Source organism: Pogona vitticeps, chromosome 2, assembly GCF_051106095.1.
Source record: "Pogona vitticeps strain Pit_001003342236 chromosome 2, PviZW2.1, whole genome shotgun sequence".
Classification (NCBI taxonomy): Eukaryota; Metazoa; Chordata; class Lepidosauria; order Squamata; family Agamidae; genus Pogona; species Pogona vitticeps.
Window position 1 is genome coordinate 78,610,965 of NC_135784.1, and position 21,202 is coordinate 78,632,166.

The following is a 21,202-nucleotide window of genomic DNA, read 5'->3' on the forward strand; positions in this document are numbered from 1 at the left end:
TGAGAGGCTGAAATCACATGAGTGTTCCAGAGGCTTTCTGGCAGACTTGCAGACAAAGCCATTGTGTATATCTAGAAGATCAGTCTAAAAAACAAAGCATGTTAATTTGTAACCTATAAGAGGTGAGAAAAAGCTACAGATGTGAGAATGAGATTGTTTCAGTACTACAGAAATTAAGTCTCTAATGAAGCACTCTCTAGTTTACAGAGAATGCTCCTCTACATTATTATTATTATTATTATTATTATTATTATTATTATTATTATTATTATTATTATTATTATTATTATTATTATTATTGTTGTTGTTGTTGTTGTTGTTGTTGTTGTTGTTGTTGTTGTTGTTGTTGTTGTTGTTAGCAGCAGCAGCAGCAGCAGCAGCAGCAGCAGCAGCAGCAGCAGCAGCAGCAGTAGCAGTAGTATTCAAAAACTCCAGGCACAGTCAAAATTATAAAAACATTGACTGGTATTATATTACAGATGCAAGTTTTAACCAAAAACCTAAGTATCTGTTATATATCGATATAGGATGTATGTTGTTCCTAATATTGCCAATTTTTGTAGCTCTCATGGTGTGATTTTGAGAGATCTGCAACTGCTTATAGTACTGCATCAAATTTCTTGATACTGTTCCCAAAGCCCCAATGACTCAGGTGCTTTATTTTTTCAGCTGTTTAATTTATTTTCAAGTTGTTGTTTCTTATAATGAACCTTTGTTTCCGTTTTCAAAATATTCTCCATTTTCATTGCTTTCAGTAATTTTTCCTGCTTGTACTGATATAATCATTTAGGCTTTTTTTATCCTCCTCTACTACCTGCTGTATTTGCAATAATCCACGGCCTCAGATTTGATAGTACCAAGTCAATGATTGTACAACGCATTAAAGCCTTAGATCTCCAGTATTCACTAGCTTGTGCAGACAGGATCTGCTCACCAATGTACTTTGGTTTAAATTTTAACTTCCCCAAGTTAGCAAATTATCTATATCAAATCACAGTACCAAGGTATCGTTTTCTCTTCTCAAGGGCTAGGTTTAATTGCTTTCCCTCAGCCTTGTTAAAAAGGCGCTTTAATAACATTCCTTATAGAGAAAGGATATGCCCCTGTGGGGAACAAACAGTTGAGTCCTTGGCATACATCATATTATAATGTAGCTTATATAGGTCTGAACGTAACCGTTACCTCTACCCAATAATGAATAAATGTACTCGTATACCTCCCACAGACTACCTGAAGTTTTTGCTGTCCGGAGAGAACCAATTAATAACACAATCGATAGCTAAGTTTTTATTCACAGTTTTAAGAATTCATAAAATGTTATATTAAGACAACTACATGACTCATGTTTTATACTGCTGATATGTTTTAACAACTTACTTATCCTGTATATCTTATATAATGTGCTTATTTTTTTTATTTTCGGGTCTATGACCATAAATAATAAATTAACTAACTACCCGCTGTATTTGCAGTAATCCACGGCCTCAGATTTTTTGTGGTAAATATAATCTCTCCACATCGCTTTTTGGATGTAGTGTGTGATGCATGTTCATTAGTTTTTCGATCCAATTCTTCTAGTTGGTGTTGAGTGCAATTTATTATTCCAGCTGGGCATTTTTTTATACAGTGGTGCCTTGCATAACGATTTTAATTGGTTCCAAAAAAAAACGTTATGTGAAACATCGTTATGCAAAACACCATTTTCCATAGGAATGCACTGGAAACCGGTTAATCCGTTCCAATAGGCACGGATTGCCGTCCTTAAGCGAAAAAACCCATAGGAAACATCGTTAAACGATACAATGTTTCCTCCATTGGAATGTATTGTAGCTGACTCAATACATTTCAATGGCTTTGCGAAGTCAATTTTTGCAAAATTAAGTGTGTCATAAAAGGGTCAAAAATGGTTTTAAATGCTTGGATTAGCTTCTGCACCCTCTAAAACGGATGCAAAAGTTAATTTGGCTTTGATATGACTTTTCGTTAATTAATGGTGATTTTTTTTTCCCCAACTTTTGACAGCTGTCAAAATCTGACAGCTCCATTATTTCCTATGGGGGAAGAACAAATTCACAACAAATTAATGAAGACACAACAACTGTTCTAAATGCTTGGATTCATTAGAGGACCCCCTAAGTCGTGTGCAAACCTGATCTGGCTTTGATCTGAACTTTCGTTAATTTATGGCGAATTGTTTTCTCCCCCATAGGAAAGCATGGAGCTGTCAGATTTTGACAGGTCCATTGGTTCCTATGGGCCAGAAAAAAAAATTAACCATAAATTAACGAAAAGTCAGATCAAAGCCAAATCAGGTTTGCACATGACTTAGGGGGTCCTCTAACGAATCCAAGCATTTAGAACCGTTTTTGACCCTTCTAAGACACCTTTTTAATTGAAAAAAGAAACATCGTTAAGTGAAGCAGGGGACCTAAAATCGCATTCGTTATGCGAAGCATGGTCCCAAACTTCGCTAAGCGAAAATCGCCCATAGGAAACATCGTTATACGGTGCATATTATTTCCTAAAAAAACACATCGTTATGCGAATTAATCGCTAAACGAGGCAATCGTTAAGCGAGGCACCACTGTATATGCTGGAATGGATTAATCATGTTCCAATGCATTCCTATGGGAAATGGTGCTTCAATTTACGGCCATTTTGAGCTACGCCCATCTTCTGGAATGGATTATGGTCGTAAATCAAGGCACCAGTGTATTTAGAATTTTCATCACTTGAGAGTGATTTTATAATACTGCCATTTTTAAACTCTAGTCCATCTAGTTTTTTGATCTTGCCATGGTGTATAGACAGTTTTAGGTCATCCACGTATAAGAGCTGATTGATTTTTCCAGCTTGTTGTAAAATATGGTAGCCCAATCCAGTTTTATTTTAAATTATTGACCTAAGGATTAGCGAGATGTTAAAAAGCAGTGGTGGTAAAGAATCCCCCTGAAATATTCCTCTTTTGATGTTAACTTCCCCAATTTCTTCACCATGGGCCGTTAAGACAGTTTTCCCATTTTTCCATGTTTTTCTTGAGAAACTCCTGAATGTTTTTACTAATACCAAACTTTTTTAGGCAGGTGTTAATCCAGCTGTGTGGCAATGAGTTAAATGCCTTTTTATAGTTGATTCAGGGCACGTTAAGATTTTTCTCTTTTTGCATTCTTCAGGATCATTTTATCAATAAACAGCTGATCTTTCATGCCTCTTGACTTTTAAAAGTTCCCTTTCTATTCAGTTGGATATAGGGAGCTTCCAGTTAAGTATTTATATATACTGTAGATCTTGCAAGAATTCCTGTGAGGAGTTTGAAAATTGTTGCATGCAATTGGTCGAAAATTATTGGGTTCATTGCCCTTTTGATGATCTTTTATTATCAGAAGTGTGTGGCTTGTTATCATCCACTCTTCAGTTGTAGAATTTTGAAGTAAGTGGTTAAATTGCAGTGCTATACATTGATTGAGACTTGCTAGATGCTGTAACCAAAATCCGTGCAGCTCATCTGGACCAGGTGCACTCCAGTTTTTTACATCCTTTTCTGGCCTCTTAATTATTTCAGTTATTATTATAATAACTAAACTCATCCGTTTGTTTTCCTTGAGTTTCCTTACAAATGTTTTAATCCACAAAGCTTTTTTGTTATGTCTGGTTGAGCTTTTCCACATTTCTTTCCAAAATTTCAGGGCATCATTTTTACATGGGCCTAATTTCTTTTGCTCTGTAAAATGTATTTCAAAATTACGTGTTTTCTCTATATTGTTTCAAGCATCCATCATATCTTTCAATTTTCCTTGCTGTAGCTGTTACCTGCTATTTTTATTCTTCCATAGTTTCAACAATTGTTTTCCTTTCTAGGTAATGTATTTTGCATAGTCTGGCTTTTACTTTTTCATTTTTAAATTTTGAATATTTCCAGTGTTTTAAGTTGCTAATATTTCCTTTAGAGTGTTGGTTGGGATTTTTGTGACGACAACATTTGCATTATTCAGTACATGTTTTACTGGTTTGCTTTGTAATTGGCACAAATTGGGGATCCTTTTTGTGTTCTGGTTAATATGGGTCACTATTCTTCCCCTCAGTGAGGTTTGCCATTCTGCCAACTTATAATTGGCACAAATTGGGGAGCCTTTGTCTTTCTGTGTTCTGACTACTATGGGTTACTATTTTTTCCCTCAGTGATGTTTGCCATTCTGTCAACTCATAAGTTCTGGATTGTTCCATAAGTTGTTCCTCTATTGATATGTTTCCTTCCACTATTGTGCCTACCCTCTACCCTCCACTTGTTTACCATATTATGGTCATGTCCTGTGTTGATTTTGCCACCTTTTCTAGTTCTTGCAAATCCAGTTCTAAAAACACTTTAGTGTGGATGATAAACCTTCTCTAGTCTATTAATCGTTCAGTTTTGTCACTACTTGGGTGTTTCCTTCTCCAGATTTCCATCACTCTTTTTGAAAACCACAGGTTGTTGAGTTTGTCTCGTAATAACATTTCATAATTTCTGTTTATTTCCTCTCATCATAATTGATGGTTGGTGGACACAGTTGGTCTGGCTTCTCAGCTGAGACCTGTCTGGCTTGGGACACCCTTCAGCATAGCTCTCAATCTCAGTGAAGTATATAAGCCCCTCCGCCTCAACAAGGCCCATGAAGGGATGATGATGATGATGATGATGATGATGATGATATAAGCCTGTCTGTGTGTAAAAACTACATAGCTAACATATGTGACAGACTGCAATACTTAACTATCTGAGCTGGAAGTCTTCAGTCTGAACTTCAGCTGAGCCTTAACTCACTTGGGTGGCCTGAAATAAGCTCCTGTCTCTTGGCAGCACTCTTCCCATGTTATATGTGGCAGGGAACCTGGCCTGCTTTTCAGTAATTGCCATGAAGGAGATGTACATGGAATGCTTTGAGTTCTTAAGAAGTATACTATATAAATACAATCCAGCAAACAGCAATAAATAAATTATTACATGCACATTAATGTAACGTTAGATCTGTGAGTCTCTCAAAAGCATTACCTCCTTGGCATCCATGTTGGATTGATCCAGCCGGAGAGAGTAAAGTGTATCTTTTCCTCCAATGAACAACCGGTCACGATATTCATCAAGGTACAAGGATCGGAAATCTAAAATTCCTCGGTGGCCAAGAAACAGGAGTGAGCGGTTAGTGGCCAAAAGATCTAGAAGACATAAATCAAAACACAAAGGAAAACTGTTGGTGTGGTTAAAGTAAGAGCCAACAATGAAGCCCATTTCTGTCAGTAAAACAAGGTTTCAAGCTACCTCCAGCCATTCCAGTCTTGCCTGCCTGACCAGAAAACCTGTGTATGTTTGAATGCCTGCCTGCTTCTGTGTGCGTTTGTGTGAGTAAAGCTCTGTGTTGGTATACAATACTCATTTTTGTCTCGGCACAGCCCACTCAAAGTACTGTAGCTCTTGCACCACCAGCTACAGTGAGCAGTAGCTGTCAACAGAAACAACATATAAACCACTACAATATGTTAAATACATAGGACTATGTATTGATACTGATTTCTTTCAGTATCAAGTCAAATTACAGTGGTGCCCCACTTGACGACGTTAATCCGTTCCATTAAAATAGCTGTTAAGCGATATCGTCATCAAGCAAAAGAAAAAAACCATTGAAATGCACTGAAAACCAGTTCAATGTGTTCCAATGGGCAAAATACCTCATCGTCCAGCAAAGATCCTCCATAGGGGAAGCCATTTTCAATTGCTGTCTTCCGGAAATAGGTCCGGAAAACAGCGGGCGGCCATTCTGAAACCCCAATGATCAGCTGTAAAGATCGTCGTGAAGCGAAAAATCAGTTCCCGAAGCAGGGAACCGATCGTCGTGAAGTGGATTTTCCCCATTGAAATATCATTTTGCGATCGCAATAGCGATCGCAGAAACCTCATCATTAAGTGCTTTCGTCATCTACCGGGGTAATAGTCAAGCGGGGCACCATTGTATATGCCACTTTAAATACATAGTGTCAGCTGATTGTGTTGTACTGAATATGTAACATAAAATGCACAATGTGCATTCAGGTCATACTCACCAAACGTGGGTGTGGGGGAAGTAACTTTAAATGACCCTCACCATTTAAAAAATAAATCCACTGCTGCCAGCACAGTTCTCTCCCCACTTCTTTTAGTGTGAGTGTATGGGGGATGGCGGGAACCAGTGGGTCAAAAGTTTAAATGTCTATTGCCCCTGAAGAGAAGCCCACTGGATGATTCCCCCCTCCCCATATTGTCTGCAAACAGAAGAAGAAGAAAAGGCTCAGCTATATGTTCTGTACTTGGATTATGAAGCAGGCAGGACTGGGCTGGCTGAGGGTAGTTTGAAGGTGAGGGGGGACTTACCCTACATGCCCTAATGGATGAGCCACTACTAGTAGTTTAGCCAGTCTCAGAGAAAACAAAAGACTGGGAATGCACAGTGAACGGAATGAAAAAAAAAATCAAGGGGCAAATTCAAGGTTTTTAGATCTTCTGAATAAAGCTTGACTAAGCAATCCAACATGGGAGGTGCCCTAAAGTCTGCCTGTTGAAACTCCACTGAGTTCCAAACCTGGATACCAGGCTGAGTGAGGTAGAGGGAATGAAGATTCTCCTAAAACCATCTCTCCTTGCTGTGATATTTTCCACTGTTGGCTTACACTGAGTTCTTCTGAACTTAAATGTGTGAATGTGTAAATTTTCTTTTTCCAAAGGGGAGTCACTGAAACCAGACACTGTAAAAACAGATCTAAATCAGAGCTTAGATCTTCCCCATGCATTGTATCATAATTGCAATTGTATCACAACAGTGTACCTCTGATTTAGGACCAGGTAGCTTTTGGAAAGGCCATCTTTTATTTAGCCCACCCATCCTATCTTTGCAGAACTGGGGCTGGGATTAAATCTGATCTATTGGAAATTAAATTTGTCAGTCAATGGACAGGTCACCATTTTACACCCAGACTCAAAAAGACCTGGGTCACCAAGTAATTTCTGAACTAAGGAATATTCAATGTCCTGCCTGAAAAGGTGGAAGGAGCTGTCATTAGCTTGGAGTGAAGACAGCAGGGCTCTTTACTGCCGATAAAGAAAAAGGCTGAAAGATAAATGCCCTATAAAACAGTCTATCAGTGTGACAAGTATAACACCCTGACATTTGTAGAATGCAGTTTTATCAGTGGCTGCTGAAAGCCGGGGTGGATTTCAGTGTGCGCAACCATGAAGATTAAAAAAGGTATAAAAAGAAAAGCAATTAGAAAGGGGAGAAAAACAATTTAGGCCCTTCGTGTAAGAGACAAATTGTTTAATTTAAAGAGTCAGCATAAACTGGTTTTCCCAACGTGCCGCCTTCCAGTTATTTATTTATTTTTATTTATTTATTTATTTTATATGCCGCCCACTCTACCCAGAGGTCTCTGGGCGGCTTACAATAATTAAAATTCAATACAATAAGATGATTAAAATACAATTATAATACAATTAAAATACAATTAAAATTGCCATCATCAGGACCCACAGTTGTTATTTCAATTAAAAGCCTTCTGGAACAGGAAGGTTTTGACCTGGCGCCGAAATGTCATCAACGTCGGCGCCAGACGGATTTCAGTTGGGAGGGCGTTCCATAGTCTGGGGGCAGCTGCCGAAAAGGCCCTTTGTCTACAAGCCATCCCTCTTACCTCTTTGAGGGATGGCTCTTTCAAAAGGGCCCCCTGGCTAGATCTTAACTGCCGGGTAGGCTCATATGGAAGGAGGCGGTCCTTCAAGTATCCAGGGCCCAAGCCGTTTAGGGCTTTATATGTCAAAACAAGCACTTTGAATTGGGCTCGGGCAGCAACTGGTAACCAATGTAAATTGAACAGAATTGGCTTGATGTGATCTCTAGCGGCTCCACCACTCACCAGCCGCGCAGCTCGATTCTGGACCAGTTGCAGTCGCCGGACCGTCTTCAAAGGCAGCCCCACATAGAGCGCATTGCAATAATCTATACGAGATGTTACCAGTGCGTGTGTAACTGTCATGAGACTCCGCTCGTCCAGGTAGGGCCGCAGCTGGTATAATTTCCGCAGCTGAAGGAAGGCGCCTCTGGCCACCGAGTCCACCTGGGCTTCCAAAGTTAGACTGGGGTCCAGGAGCACCCCCAGGCTGCGGACCCTGTCCCTTAGGGGGAGTGTAACCCCATTCAGGGCAGGGAAATGGCCCTCCAACCTGTCCGGCGAAGCACCCACTAACAGCACTTCCGTCTTGTCTGGATTGAGTTTCAATTTATTAACCCTCATCCAGTCCATTATCAGGTCCAGACACGAGTTCAGCACAGAAACCGCCTCACCTGGATTGGTGGAAAACGAGAGGTAGAGCTGAGTGTCGTCAGCATATTGCTGACTCCTCAGCCCAAACCTCCTGATGACCTCTCCCAGCGGTTTCATGTAGATGTTAAACAGCATGGGGGACAGTATCGAGCCCTGAGGAACCCCATGACATAAATGCCATGGGGCAGAGCAACTGTCCCCCAGCACCACCTTCTGGACACGGTCAGCTAGGAAGGAGCGGAACCACCGTAAAACAGTGCCCCCAACTCCTAACCCAGCCAGCCTATCCAGAAGGACACCATGGTCGATGGTGTCGAAAGCCGCTGAGAGGTCCAGGAGTATCAACAGGGTCACACTCCCCCTGTCTCTCTCCCGGCAAAGGTCATCATACAGGGCGACCAAGGCTGTCTCTGTACCAAAACCCGGCCTGAAACCCGATTGAAATGGATCCAGAAAATCCGTTTCATCCAGCAGCGCCTGGAGTTGCCCGGCCACAACCCGCTCCAACACCTTGCCCAAATAAGGGAGGTTCGCCACTGGTCGGTAGTTGACCACCAGCCTTGGGTCCAGGTTAGGCTTTTTAAGGAGTGGTCGAATTACCGCCTCTTTCAAGGCGGTAGGGACCACTCCCTCTCTCAGAGAGGCGTTCACGGCCTCCTGGACCCAAGTGCGAACCCCCCTGGCAGATCTTCCAATTAGCCAAGATGGGCAAGGGTCGAGCGGCGTGGTGGTAGAACGGACAGATCCAAGCACCCTGTCCACATCCTCAGGTCTCAACAATTGAAACTCATCCATTAAAGTTTGACCTAAGCACGGCACACTGGACACATCTTCCGATTTTGCAGTAACAGTGGAGTCCAGCCCACTGCGAATCTGAGCGATTTTTTCCTCAAAATGAATAGCAAACTCATCACAGCGAGCTGATGAGCAGTCCGGGACCTCCACCAGGTTTCCCGGTTGAAGAAGATCCCGGACCACCCGAAACAGCTCTGCTGGACGATATTCTGAGGAAGCAATGCGGCTGGAGAAATATTGCCGTTTCGCCAGCCGTATTGCCACGAAATAGGCCCGATAATGGGCTCTAAGTCGTGTTCGATCGGATTCCCAGCGGGACTTTCTCCACCTGCGCTCTAGCCGTCTCCCCTCTCGCTTCATCGCCCGCAGTTCAGAAGTATACCAAGGAGCTGTCTGGGCTCGGCGAGCAGGGAGAGGGCGCTTAGGCGCAATCGTGTCAACCGCCCGGGTCATCTCCCTATTCCATAGGGTGACCTGAACTTCGACAGGAGCGCCGACCATATCAGACGGATAATCCCCCAGAGCATTCAGGAAACCATCCGGATCCATTAGTCTCCGGGGGCGGATCATCTTAATCGATCCCCCACCCTTGCAGAGGGAAGAAGAAGCTAATAGACTGAACTTGACCAGGAAGTGGTCTGACCATGACAATGGGGTCACAACCAGCCCCTCCACATCCAAATCACCACCTTCCAGTCCCGTTGAGAAAACCAGGTCCAAGGTATGGCCCTTCTCATGTGTCGGGCCGATGACACATTGAGACAGCCCCATGGTTGTCATGGCGGCCATGAAGTCCTGAGCCGCCCCAGTCAAGGCAGCCTCGGCATGGATGTTGAAGTCTCCCAGCACCAACAGCCTGGGAGTCCTCAACACCAGGTCCGAGACAACCTCCGTCAGCTCAGGTAGGGAGACCGTTGGTACGCAGCAGGGTGGGCGGTACACCAACAGAATCCCTAATCTGTCTCGTAAGCCCAACACACAATACAGGCCCTCAAGACCTCCTCTCAAAGGGACAGGAAGCCTGGTCAAGGAGATAGAACTCCTATAGACTATAGCAACTCCCCCTCCCCGACCCTCCGAGCGACACTGGTGCTGGACTGAGTACCCAGGAGGACACAGCTGGGAGAGGGGGACACCACCTTCCTCTCCCACCCAGGTCTCAGTAATGCACGCCAGGTCAGCACCCTCATCCAGAATTACATCATGGATGAGGGCAGTTTTATTTTGTACTGACCTGGCGTTCATCAACAGCACCGTGTGGCTCGAGGGCTTGCTGATATGGTCGCCTGATACCATTTGGTTGGAGGTAGGACTAGAAGAGGGGATAGATGTAAGATATCTAACCTCTCTTCTCCCACGCGGGCGTGTTCTACCCCCACCGCCATTCCTTCCCCTACCCAGCACCACCTCAATGGCTGCCCCCTCCAACGCCCTCCCCCCTTCCTGTTCCATCAGGTCCACTGTGGGTCTTTATACAACCTGATGGCAATTAATAATACTAACAGTTAAAACAAACAAGAACAAACCCACACCCCTTCTAATGCCCCTTCTCCCCTCCCAGCCAGGTGGCTGGTGTTAAGGAAGGGGTGGCGTGGCCCAAAGCAGCAGCAGCAGCAGCAGCAGCAGCAGCAGGGTCCCGGTCCTGAAGGGTAGGGGGAGTGCAGGCCAGAAACACTCCCAGACACTGTCTCTCACCCAGTGCCTGGGGACGGCAGATGTTACCAGCAACTCCCCCGAAGACAGGAACGTTACTCTCAGAGAGCCCTGGCACCGGCTTCTTGCTTTTAAAGCTTCCCTCCCCTCCCAGCCAGGTGGCTGGTGTTGAGGAAGGGGTGGGTTTGTTCAAAGCAGCAGCAGCAGCAGCAGGGTCCCGGTCCTGAAGGGTAGGGGAGTGCAGGCCAGAAATACTCCCAGGCACTGTCTCTCACCCAGTGCCTGGGGATGGCAGATGTTACCAGCAACTCCCCCGAAGACAGGAACGTTGCTCTCAGAGGGCCCTGGCACCAGCTTCTTGCTTTTAAAGCTTCCCTCCCCTCCCAGCCAGGTGGCTGGTGTTGAGGAAGGGGTGGGTTTGCCCAAAGCAGCAGCAGCAGCAGCAGCAGCAGCAGGGTCCCGGTCCTGAAGGGTAGGGGAGTGCAGGCCAGAAATACTCCCAGGCACTGTCTCTCACCCAGTGCCTGGGGACGGCAGATGTTACCAGCAACTCCCCCGAAGACAGGAACGTTGCTCTCAGAGAGCCCTGGCACCAGCTTCTTGCTTTTAAAGCTTCCCTCCCCTTCCAGCCAGGTGGCTGGTGTTGAGGAAGGGGTGGGTTTGCCCAAAGCAGCAGCAGCAGCAGCAGCAGCAGGGTCCCGGTCCTGAAGGGTAGGGGAGTGCAGGCCAGAAATACTCCCAGGCACTGTCTCTCACCCAGTGCCTGGGGACGGCAGATGTTACCAGCAACTCCCCCGAAGACAGGAACGTTGCTCTCAGAGGGCCCTGGCACCGGCTTCTTGCTTTTAAAGCTTCCCTCCCCTCCCAGCCAGGTGGCTGGTGTTGAGGAAGGGGTGGGTTTGTTCAAAGCAGCAGCAGCAGCAGCAGGGTCCCGGTCCTGAAGGGTGGGGGAGTGCAGGCCAGAAATACTCCCAGGCACTGTCTCTCACCCAGTGCCTGGGGACGGCAGATGTTACCAGCAACTCCCCCGAAGACAGGAACGTTGCTCTCAGAGGGCCCTGGCACCAGCTTCTTGCTTTTAAAGCTTCCCTCCCCTCCCAGCCAGGTTATGTTGAACTACAACTGCCACCATTCCTACACATGACCTACAGTTTAAGCCCTGAATAGCTGCTTCTTTCTCTTAGTCCCTGTTGCTCCTACATGCCAGGGGTTATAACAGTTAAAGGCTAAACTGCACATAATGAGTTTCAGGGAAATACACATTTTGGTATTAGCCTTTCAAGGAATTTGCAGAATTGGCTCTGAAAATGTATTGATTCAGGATCATGTCCAAGGAAACATAAACAAAAGGCTTCAAGTCAAGTTATGTGGCTAGAGAAGTAGAACAAAAACCACATGCAAGATTTGGGTAAGGTAACTTTTATCAGATGTCTGAAAAAGACTCTCACAGAAGAACAGGACCAGCTACAAAAAGAGAAATAATGCACTTGCTAAAATGGGTTAAGTCTTTTAATATGTACCTGGCAGTAATTTTCATCAAACAAAACATTTCACTAGATCTGCACCGGCTCCTGTAATTTAAAAAGAAGGGCGGTGTGCAATTTCTATAAATTGGTCACATATAAACTGGTCAGAGAACAGTTCATGGACCACATTTTTCAAGTCCCCCAGATGTAATCTCACAGCTCTCTCCACATGCAGCACGTAGAGTAACATGGAGATTTTGCTGCTATGGAGGAGGTGTCTTAGGGCTCAGTCACACTGCCAATTTGTATAGATTCCAGGTCCAACTTTTTAAATATTGATGTACAGTCACAAGGTATTTAAATAGGTATGCATTCAATGTATTTTTGGTAATTAAAATCAGTTTGGGGATCCACACTTGAATGTCGATTCACCTTCTTGTGCCTTGACAACACAAATACAGTGGTGCCTCGCAAGACACAAGTAATTCATTCTGCGAGTAGCGCTGTCTTGCAAAATTTTCGTCTTGCAAAAAGCAAGGCACCACCGTACATAAGGCAGTCAGCACATGGCTGTGGGAGGCAGGCAGCTTGAGGCAACAGATACAATTTATACTGACAGAAGCAGTCACATGTGCCAAACTAATGAAAAATAATCTGAATTTAAATCTGTGTTAGAATAAAAAACCTTGTGCTGGCCCAGTAAAATATCTTGCTTCCAATTAAAAAAACAACAACACGGTTCCTGGGCAAAAAAAATCCCCCACACTTCTGTTTGCGTTGTGTAGTCAGGATTTTTTAAAAACTGACTTTATTTAAGAAAAATCCAATTCAACAGCGGTTCTTATTGCCATTTTGAATGAGCCCTTAGAACATTTCCTCCACTCCCTTTTCTGTAGAATTTGACTCCAAACTTCTCTTCTGTTTTAAAACCCACTTCAAGGAACCTACCTCTCAACCCTGACTCCAGTATGTCACTGGTCTGGAAAAGCCCTCAGAAAATAGAACAAGATGGGAGAGAATTCAAAACCCAATAGTTCATCTTGTAATTTTTGTCTTCTGAAAGGAGTGGTGAGGCACATCTCAGGCAGAACGGTGCATAACTGCCTAAATAAAACCTACGTTTTATATAAATAAATGTCTTTTTCCACCTCCTCCCACAATAAAGGTATTATACTGATTGATAACTCCCTTATCTCTTTTTCTCTGGAATCTTGGCATATTCAACCACTAGGAAACCTCCTGGCAGAAAATCTCCTGGACAGTGAATAAGGGGAGGAGGAGGGCTCAGTCCTAGAATTCATACCATCATTAGAAGGAAACGCAAAAGATTTTCTAGACTAAGGTCCTTTCAATGAAGAAAATCCATTCCTAGTGTATCCTTGGTTAGCCAGCATCTGATTAAAAGCTTCTCTACTCTCTGTCTTAATGTGCTACCTAACATGAAACTTCTTTGTATTTTGAGCCAGTTACATCAGGAGCATGTTTATGTACAGTCGTTCCTCAGCTAGACAATGATAATCCATTGCACTGAAATAGCTATTTAGCAAAATCATTGTCTAGCGAAAAGCATTTCCCCATTGGAATGCATTGAAACTTGTTTAATGCATTCCAATGGGGAAGAATCGTCGTTGTCTAGCAAAGATCGGCCATAGGAAAGCCGCTTTGCAAACCGTCGATCAGCTGTTTAAATAGCTGTCTTGCGACGCTTAGGTCCCGAAAACACCCATTTTGCAAGGGCGGAGGGAGCTGTCAAAATCATTGTCTAGCAAAAATTGGTTTGCGAAGCAGGGACCAAACATTGTCCAGCAAAATTTCCCCATAGGAATTACTGTTTTGCGAATCGCTATAGCGCTCGCAAAAAGTCAATGTCTAGCGAAAAAACTGTCATGCGGGGTATAACTGTCTAGCAAGGCACCACTGTATATGAAAATAAATAGCACCTTTGGTATTTAAATGCTGTGTTACTTCTTGGAACATCTTTTCCCTATGTCATCTGCCTGACCTACTAATGACTAGGTCATTGCAGGCGAGGCCTGTCTTCTTCGCCGTGGCTTCAACCTCGTGGAACCAGGTTCTGGAGGAGCTTCATCTGGTCCCCTCCTTGTGGACATTCAGGAGGCAACTGGAGAGGTAGCTTTTCTGCGAGGCTTTCCATACGGAAATGACCTCCATTTGTCCTCCACTTTGTTGTTCTATAGCTTCAGCGCCATCAGATTTTATTGGTTAGTTGTTATTTTTGTTTTAAATAGTTTTAATTCTATTTAGTTTTGTTTTGTTTAATACTGCCCAGAGTCCTGCTTCAGCACTAATGGGGAGCAATATACAAATTTAAATAATAAATAAATAAAATAATTTGAAAACTTAGTTTTCCTCAGATAATCAATCACTGCTGCTCAATCCAAGTATAAAGTATACAATTCTAAGAATTTGAGTTTAACCTGTGTGAAAACCTATTGAAATAGACTGAAGAGAAGTTCAAAATGACCAAACTGGTTAGGAAAGTTTTGTTTTAAAGTTTGTGTCTTCTAGCGCAAAATCTGAGATTCACGCAACCTGAGCAAGAATTAAACCTAAATAGCTAATCGTTAGGTAGATTGTTAATGTTTTAAGCACCACCATGTTTTCTAAACTTCCTCTGAACAATAGACAGGCCAAATCTTCCCTGTATTTGCACTCCTCTTTGCAATAGTAAATAAATTGTATAAGAAAAAAATTGAAAGCTGATGACACATCTTTGGTGGGAAGAAGCCAATGTGCTGGGGAGGAAGGTTCTGAAGGTCACACAAAGATCTCTCATAAACAGGAGGCCCCAACCAGGTCGGATGGCTCATGTCAACACTGTAAAGTATTTTGTTCCACTGTATAGCATATGATTAAAATATGAGCCTTGGGAAGATAAATCCCAAAATGGATTGTCCGTCTGGCACATATACAGAAGTCTTATCTTTCACCCGCAAACACAGCAAAAATCCTAAATCCAGGGGTGGAGCCAGATGCTAGTAATTATGAATTGTTTCCCAGCTGTTAATGAACATGCCAATCCAGAAAGGGTCCTTGGGACATTGCAGTTGGTTCCCAAGGCACACTCACCAGCTGTTTCCCCATTTTTCTGGCTGGACTGCAACTATTAAATGAAACAGTGGAGCATAAATTTCTAGCCATCACTTTGCATAAAGGAAAATCAAGTCTCTATACCTTACATCAGCTCTAGACTGTAAAAACCTGGCCAAGGAATATCTTTTGAAAGCATTTCCAGTGACATCCCAAAATCATTACCCAAGTCTGATTACGTGAATTTCCTAAGTTCCCCATTTCCTGATTCTCTGCACTTACTGAATCTCAAGGGGAAAAAAAATACAGTACAACCTTATGTAACAATTATGTACTTACATTTGCTAAAGCACAACTCTATTGTATGTGCTTTTACTCTTCATTTTAACTCACCCCCACTGCAAGATCAATTATTTCTAGGGTGAATAAAAATCAATGATTTTTTAAAAACATCAATTTAGGATCATGATTTTAAAACAAAAGAAAAATCAATTTTTAATTTAAATCATAAAAGAATCTGATTTTTAATTTAAATTGTGATTTCAATCAATTTGATTTCAGTCAAATCCATTCTGATTATTTCCCAGTGCGAACATTCCTTTTCACTGTACGGTTTTCCAAATTAAACAGAAAGATAAATCAAAGCAATGAAGAAGGGAGGAAGGGAAAGAGAATGGCATGTGAGAGATACTGCTGTGCAATTACATATGGGATGGCCAGGCAAAGGGGAAAAAAATCAATAAATCATGACCCGAACATCTTCCTCTCCACATTCCAGAATGAGCTGTGGTTGATTCAATTTCACACTCATCGTCTTGGCTCACCTCTTAGTAACTCTGTTTACCTCCTGATCTGGCCAGAAGAAATCTCAGCAAGTACAAGGGAATAAGTAGCCTATTTTAAAGGCTACCCTGCAAGATTTTTTACTCTGAAAATGCACATGGTTTGATGCTTTCAGGGTTCACCGTGGATCCAAGCCAGTTTTACAGCAGTGTTGTTATTCTGCATTTGTGAATTTTAAAATAATATAAAGACGTTGGGGGAAGCAATGCGGAAGGTAAAATGACCAGATGATCCAAAGACGTTTACAATGATGCTATTCAGAGCAAAACCAGCATTGCATTTGTATAAACCAGCACTCCATTTGTTCTTTGGGCAGAGAGGAGCTCCTGATATCAGTAAACATGGAGCGTTATTAGGAGAATCATACTTATTCTTGTCATCGGGGGGGGGGGAGCCGTATCACAGCACAGATTAATTAAAAGGATTGATTTCCACAAGAACACGCTATAGTTTATTTTATTTATTTATTTGATTTATACCCCGCCTATCTGGTCTACTCGACCACTCTAGGCGGCTATTAACAGCTATTTGTTTATAGCAGATGGAATCACTACCATCCTTTACAAATCAAACTAATTCTTAAGATGTGGTGAATTTTCTGTTATTTGTCTAGTTTGGGATAAATGATAGAAATTTTATATTCAACTATGGAAGTGTGACAATGTACGAATAGCAGGACACAGGATAGACTCCATCAATGGACCTTAAATACCACCTGTCTTCTGCTCTTCCACAGTCACATGGAATTTCCAAGCCAACTGAAGTAAAGCCGGAGACACCATCGTGTGGGCTTACATGCCTTCCATGAACTGTTCTCCATGGATGCCAGAGCCTACGGTTCCAACAGCTGGTCCTGCGTCTCTGCTTGGCTTCCCTTCTGCATAGGCTGCATTTTTGTTGAATGCAATTGTCCAAGTTAGGGCAGAAAGCAAAGACATTAAGTGCCCTACCCTCCCTCTCTACCCACTGGAATTTTCTCTGTTAATTTGCTTGAATGTGGGCCCCTCACCCTAAGAACTCTCCAGTTGTGTAGTTGCCTCTCCACCACACATCTGGAATGGGTTTCGTTAGTCTCCACACTGTAATTTCCAATAAAAAGGAAGCTATTTCATGCGTTACTGCCAAATCTTGTAAGATACACTTCCCTACTCTTATCCGTGGCTGTCAAGCTACAATTAGGATATAATAAGGGGGCAGAATGTTAAAACAGTAGAAAAGACAGATGGGTGACAACTCAGTGGAGTCTTTGCAAGCCTGGCTATCAACCCGCCCCCCCATCATCACCTCTTTTCTATATTAAAAACCACAATACATTACAGTAGATTAAACACTACCCTCCCACAGTCAAATAGGAAAGCATGTGTGTCTATCACCTGCTGTAAAACCCAAGGCTCCTTTATAAATTACCACAGAAGTTAATATTTTAAAATTTTATTTCATTTCGTTTCATGTTTACACTGCCTTTTTCCCCGTGAAGAGACTCATGGTGCCTTAGACACAGTGAAAACAAACAGAAATTTAAAAAAGAATAAGCTGACCCATTAAAAAGCAATTAAACATAGTAATATCAAACATTCATCTAAAAGCATTTAAAGAACATTAAAAAAACATCTAAAAGAATATAAAAGCAGAAATCATAGCAATCTAACTTATGCTAAGATTAGATGTTAAAAACCTATCTGAAAAGAAAGGCTTTATCTTGCTGCTGAAAGGACAAGAGAGAGGGAGAGCCGGCCTCATCTCACAGGGAAGGGCCTTGCATCATCTTGGGGGTAGCCACCAAGAAGACTCTCTTTCAGTTGTTTGACTCTCTTGTCAAACAATGCCACCTAACATCTAAATGCCAAGTGCCACACTGTCAGCCAACTGAGAAACTGATAAAATATTTCCAAGACAACAATTCATAAACTTATGTATATCTTTGCAGCACTTATCTCTCTTTGGTATAGCAGAGCACAGTTAAAGAAGAGCCAAAAAACATAGCATCTGAGGAAGTCTGCCTGTTTCCTTACAAAAGCAGCCACTGTCAGGCATGAGGATTACAGTATGATGCATGCCTTCTATTTGTGTTCACCTACGATACACATCTCCTTCGAGTGTATGGCTGAGTGGGAAGTGGGGGGTGTTCTGTTCCAAGATTAACTGCTGGACACCTCAATGGTTTAGGTCTCTGGCTGCGGAAACATAGGTTGGGAGTTCGATTCCACACTGTGCCTTCTTGGCAAGGGCCGGACTCAATAATCCATAGTGTCCCTTCCAGCTCTGCAGTTCTAAGATTAATATTATTATTATTATTATTATTAAGATGCTTAAACTCAAAACAAGGTTTCAAACTATATATTACAGAGAGCATGATATTAGGTGAAACAAATCCTTAACTGCTGAAATAATCTGATTATTCACCTATGAAGATGAATTAAACATCCCCTCTAGTTCGCAAGTCATTCTACTTTGTTTTGTAATTTTTGGTCATCAGAAAGTAACCATAGTCTTCCTTTGCCAATATGACAATTCAGTCATGCTAGTCTGCTGGAATCAATTCTGAAACACTAAAAGGAGTTCAGTTTCTAATTATGTGCTGCCTGTAACATACCATTTGACTTCAGAACAGGGGGAAAAACCTACTCAGGTGATGGAAAATCTAAATACTTCTAATGATAGATTTTTACACTCCTGAAGAAATGTAAAGGCAACACAGTCTTAAATTCCACGTTGGGTAGGTAAATTAGCAAAATATCCAAACACCCTTATTGGAGAAGTCTATCTACTGCCACCCTACCTCAGCCCCAGTCTAGTCCATTTATTTCAACCCAGTTGCCATCAGCACTCTCTGATCAGCCTCCTTAATCCCCTCCCAAATCCTCCCCTTCATTTTCCTCCTTCTCCACTTTTGTTGGAGTTTATTTTAAAAGCTGAACATCCTCCCCACCCCACATCCCCGTGTTGTTTTCTTTAGCTGTGTCATTTATTTCCAATCAACTCTTTGCTTATTTGCACTGGGATGTGTAATTATTTCTCAAGAGAAGCTGGCTGGGCTCTGACAGGGGCCAAAGCCACCCGATCCTGTGAGAGACTAGAGACACTGAAAGTCATTTATAACCCAGCTGGGGATCACAACAACAAGCATCCTGTCAACAGAAGGGAGAGCAAGCAGGCAGAGCATAAACAAGACGTGTGAAGGAGGAGGAAAGGCAGCTATAAAAGCAATTCCCAGAAATGGGATGAGATGGTAAATCTCAAGAGGTTATGACTAAATTGAAGTGTGTGTCCATCTGGCATACAAGTTGCTTGAAATGAACAGCTCTCCCTTTTCTAGTTTCCAACATACAGCATATGTTAGTAGCCCCCTGCAAAAAATAGGCGATCCATTTCTTTATCTTTAATATCAACAGTGGTGTATTTTAGGACCTAGACATCATGTCCTGAATTTTTTTTAATGGAACGCTTCACAAATTTGCATGTCATCCTGGGGAAGAAGAAAATAGGGAAACCAAACAAAATATTCATGCGTTCCCACCAGTACCTGAAAGAGAAATGATTATTACCTGCTCTTCTTCAACCTATGTGGTAAGAAGTACCCACAGCAGCACAACCAGGGGTTTGCATCTTTTCAGTGAGATGATAAAACACTGAAGTCTTACATGGTGTGATATTTTATTTATCTCTAGGTGCGCAAACTAAGCCGTAAGCAAACAGGTACTGCTATAAAGAGCAGGAGATTCCCCAGAGAGCACCTTGTGCATTTAAAATATTATAATAAAACATCACAACAGATTTTTAAAGCAATGAAAAACAAAAATAATAAATCAAACTAAAATACCAATGTCTTTTTTTAAAGAAAGTTTTTACCCAGCACCAAAAAAAGATTAGAAAATCAAAGTGGTACCAGGGCAAACCTCTCTGAGGGAGTTCCCTAAAGCGGAATGATACAACACATGCATCCCACTCACTTAAGGAAAGATCTTTAGTTCTCACTAACTGAAGGCCAAATAATGTATTACAGACCCTAACAAGAGGTATAAGAGACTGAAATGTCTGATAGCCACAGCAGGAGCTTTTCAAACCTCCCACAATTTGCAAATTAGCATGCTTTGTTTTGTGATTGGTCCTCAGGTGGGAAGCACAAGCCCTCTCACTTCCACTAAGAGCTGTCACTTTTCTGAGCTCTGATGGGTATCACATTTCAGAGACAGATTCCCAGGTGTCAAGCAGTCTTTTCATACTCTTTGCTCCCACTGCCAAAATGTTGACTGAACATCCATGCCCAACTGCCAAGCAAAAGGAGCCAGAAGACTCCTATTAACCTGACACCATGTGAACCAATGACCGCCCCGGAAAGCCCTGTCCCAAGTTGTCCGTCCCACCACCACAGCACCAAGGAGGCTGCTGTGGTCCTGAACAAAGAGGTCCATAGTTCTGTTTCCCTGCAGGGGAAAAAGTAACCTGAAGAGGGAAATTCTGAGAGGAAGAATGGTCAGTAGGGCAGGGACATTCCTTCGGTAATACTTTTCCTTTTGAAAAATACTGAAGGGTAAGTTACTTTCAACTCCATGTAACATGCAGTTTGGCCCTATGTACGGGTAGCCTCCATATATAGATGGAGGGCTTTCTGTATAGAAAAGGCACTCTGTACATGCATGGGGACACTTGGCCTGTGTATCATTTGAGAAAGGTTACTCCCTTGCTTCCAAAATGGGCTCCTGCAGCTTCAAACTGGAGACTTTTTGAAAACAAAAGCTGGCAACCTTAAGTAGATGTGTGTGTGTGTGTGCATGCACACGCATATAGGTGTGCAGACACACATGTGCATACAAAGCTAACAACTGGTTTTATATGATCACTTTCGCTGAAGAACCATGCCCAAAATGTGGGACCTCCTTCTTACCTCCTTACCTATACAGTATAGACATACTTTTGCTTCTTTTAGAAAGAAAATTGGGGCATACTGCCTATATTTTTGTAACATAGTTTTATGATATTTGTTTAGCAGACCCTGGGGATGGGTTTCAGGAAACTTAACTGATTATTATTGTTCTATTTCCAGATGTGACTTAGCTGGAAGAAGGTCTTTG

At 42.5% G+C, this 21,202-nt stretch overlaps 1 protein-coding gene across 1 annotated transcript in view; it reads right to left on the reverse strand.

The window, feature by feature from the left end:
- The window catches only part of SEMA3G (semaphorin 3G), a 115,922-nt gene that overhangs the window by 60,023 nt on the left and 34,697 nt on the right, over nucleotides 1–21,202 (reverse strand). Inside the window, exon 2 of the mRNA XM_020803886.3 lies at nucleotides 5,030–5,190. Within this exon, the coding sequence (XP_020659545.3) occupies nucleotides 5,030–5,190 (161 nt within the window). The remainder of the gene's footprint in view (nucleotides 1–5,029; nucleotides 5,191–21,202) is intronic.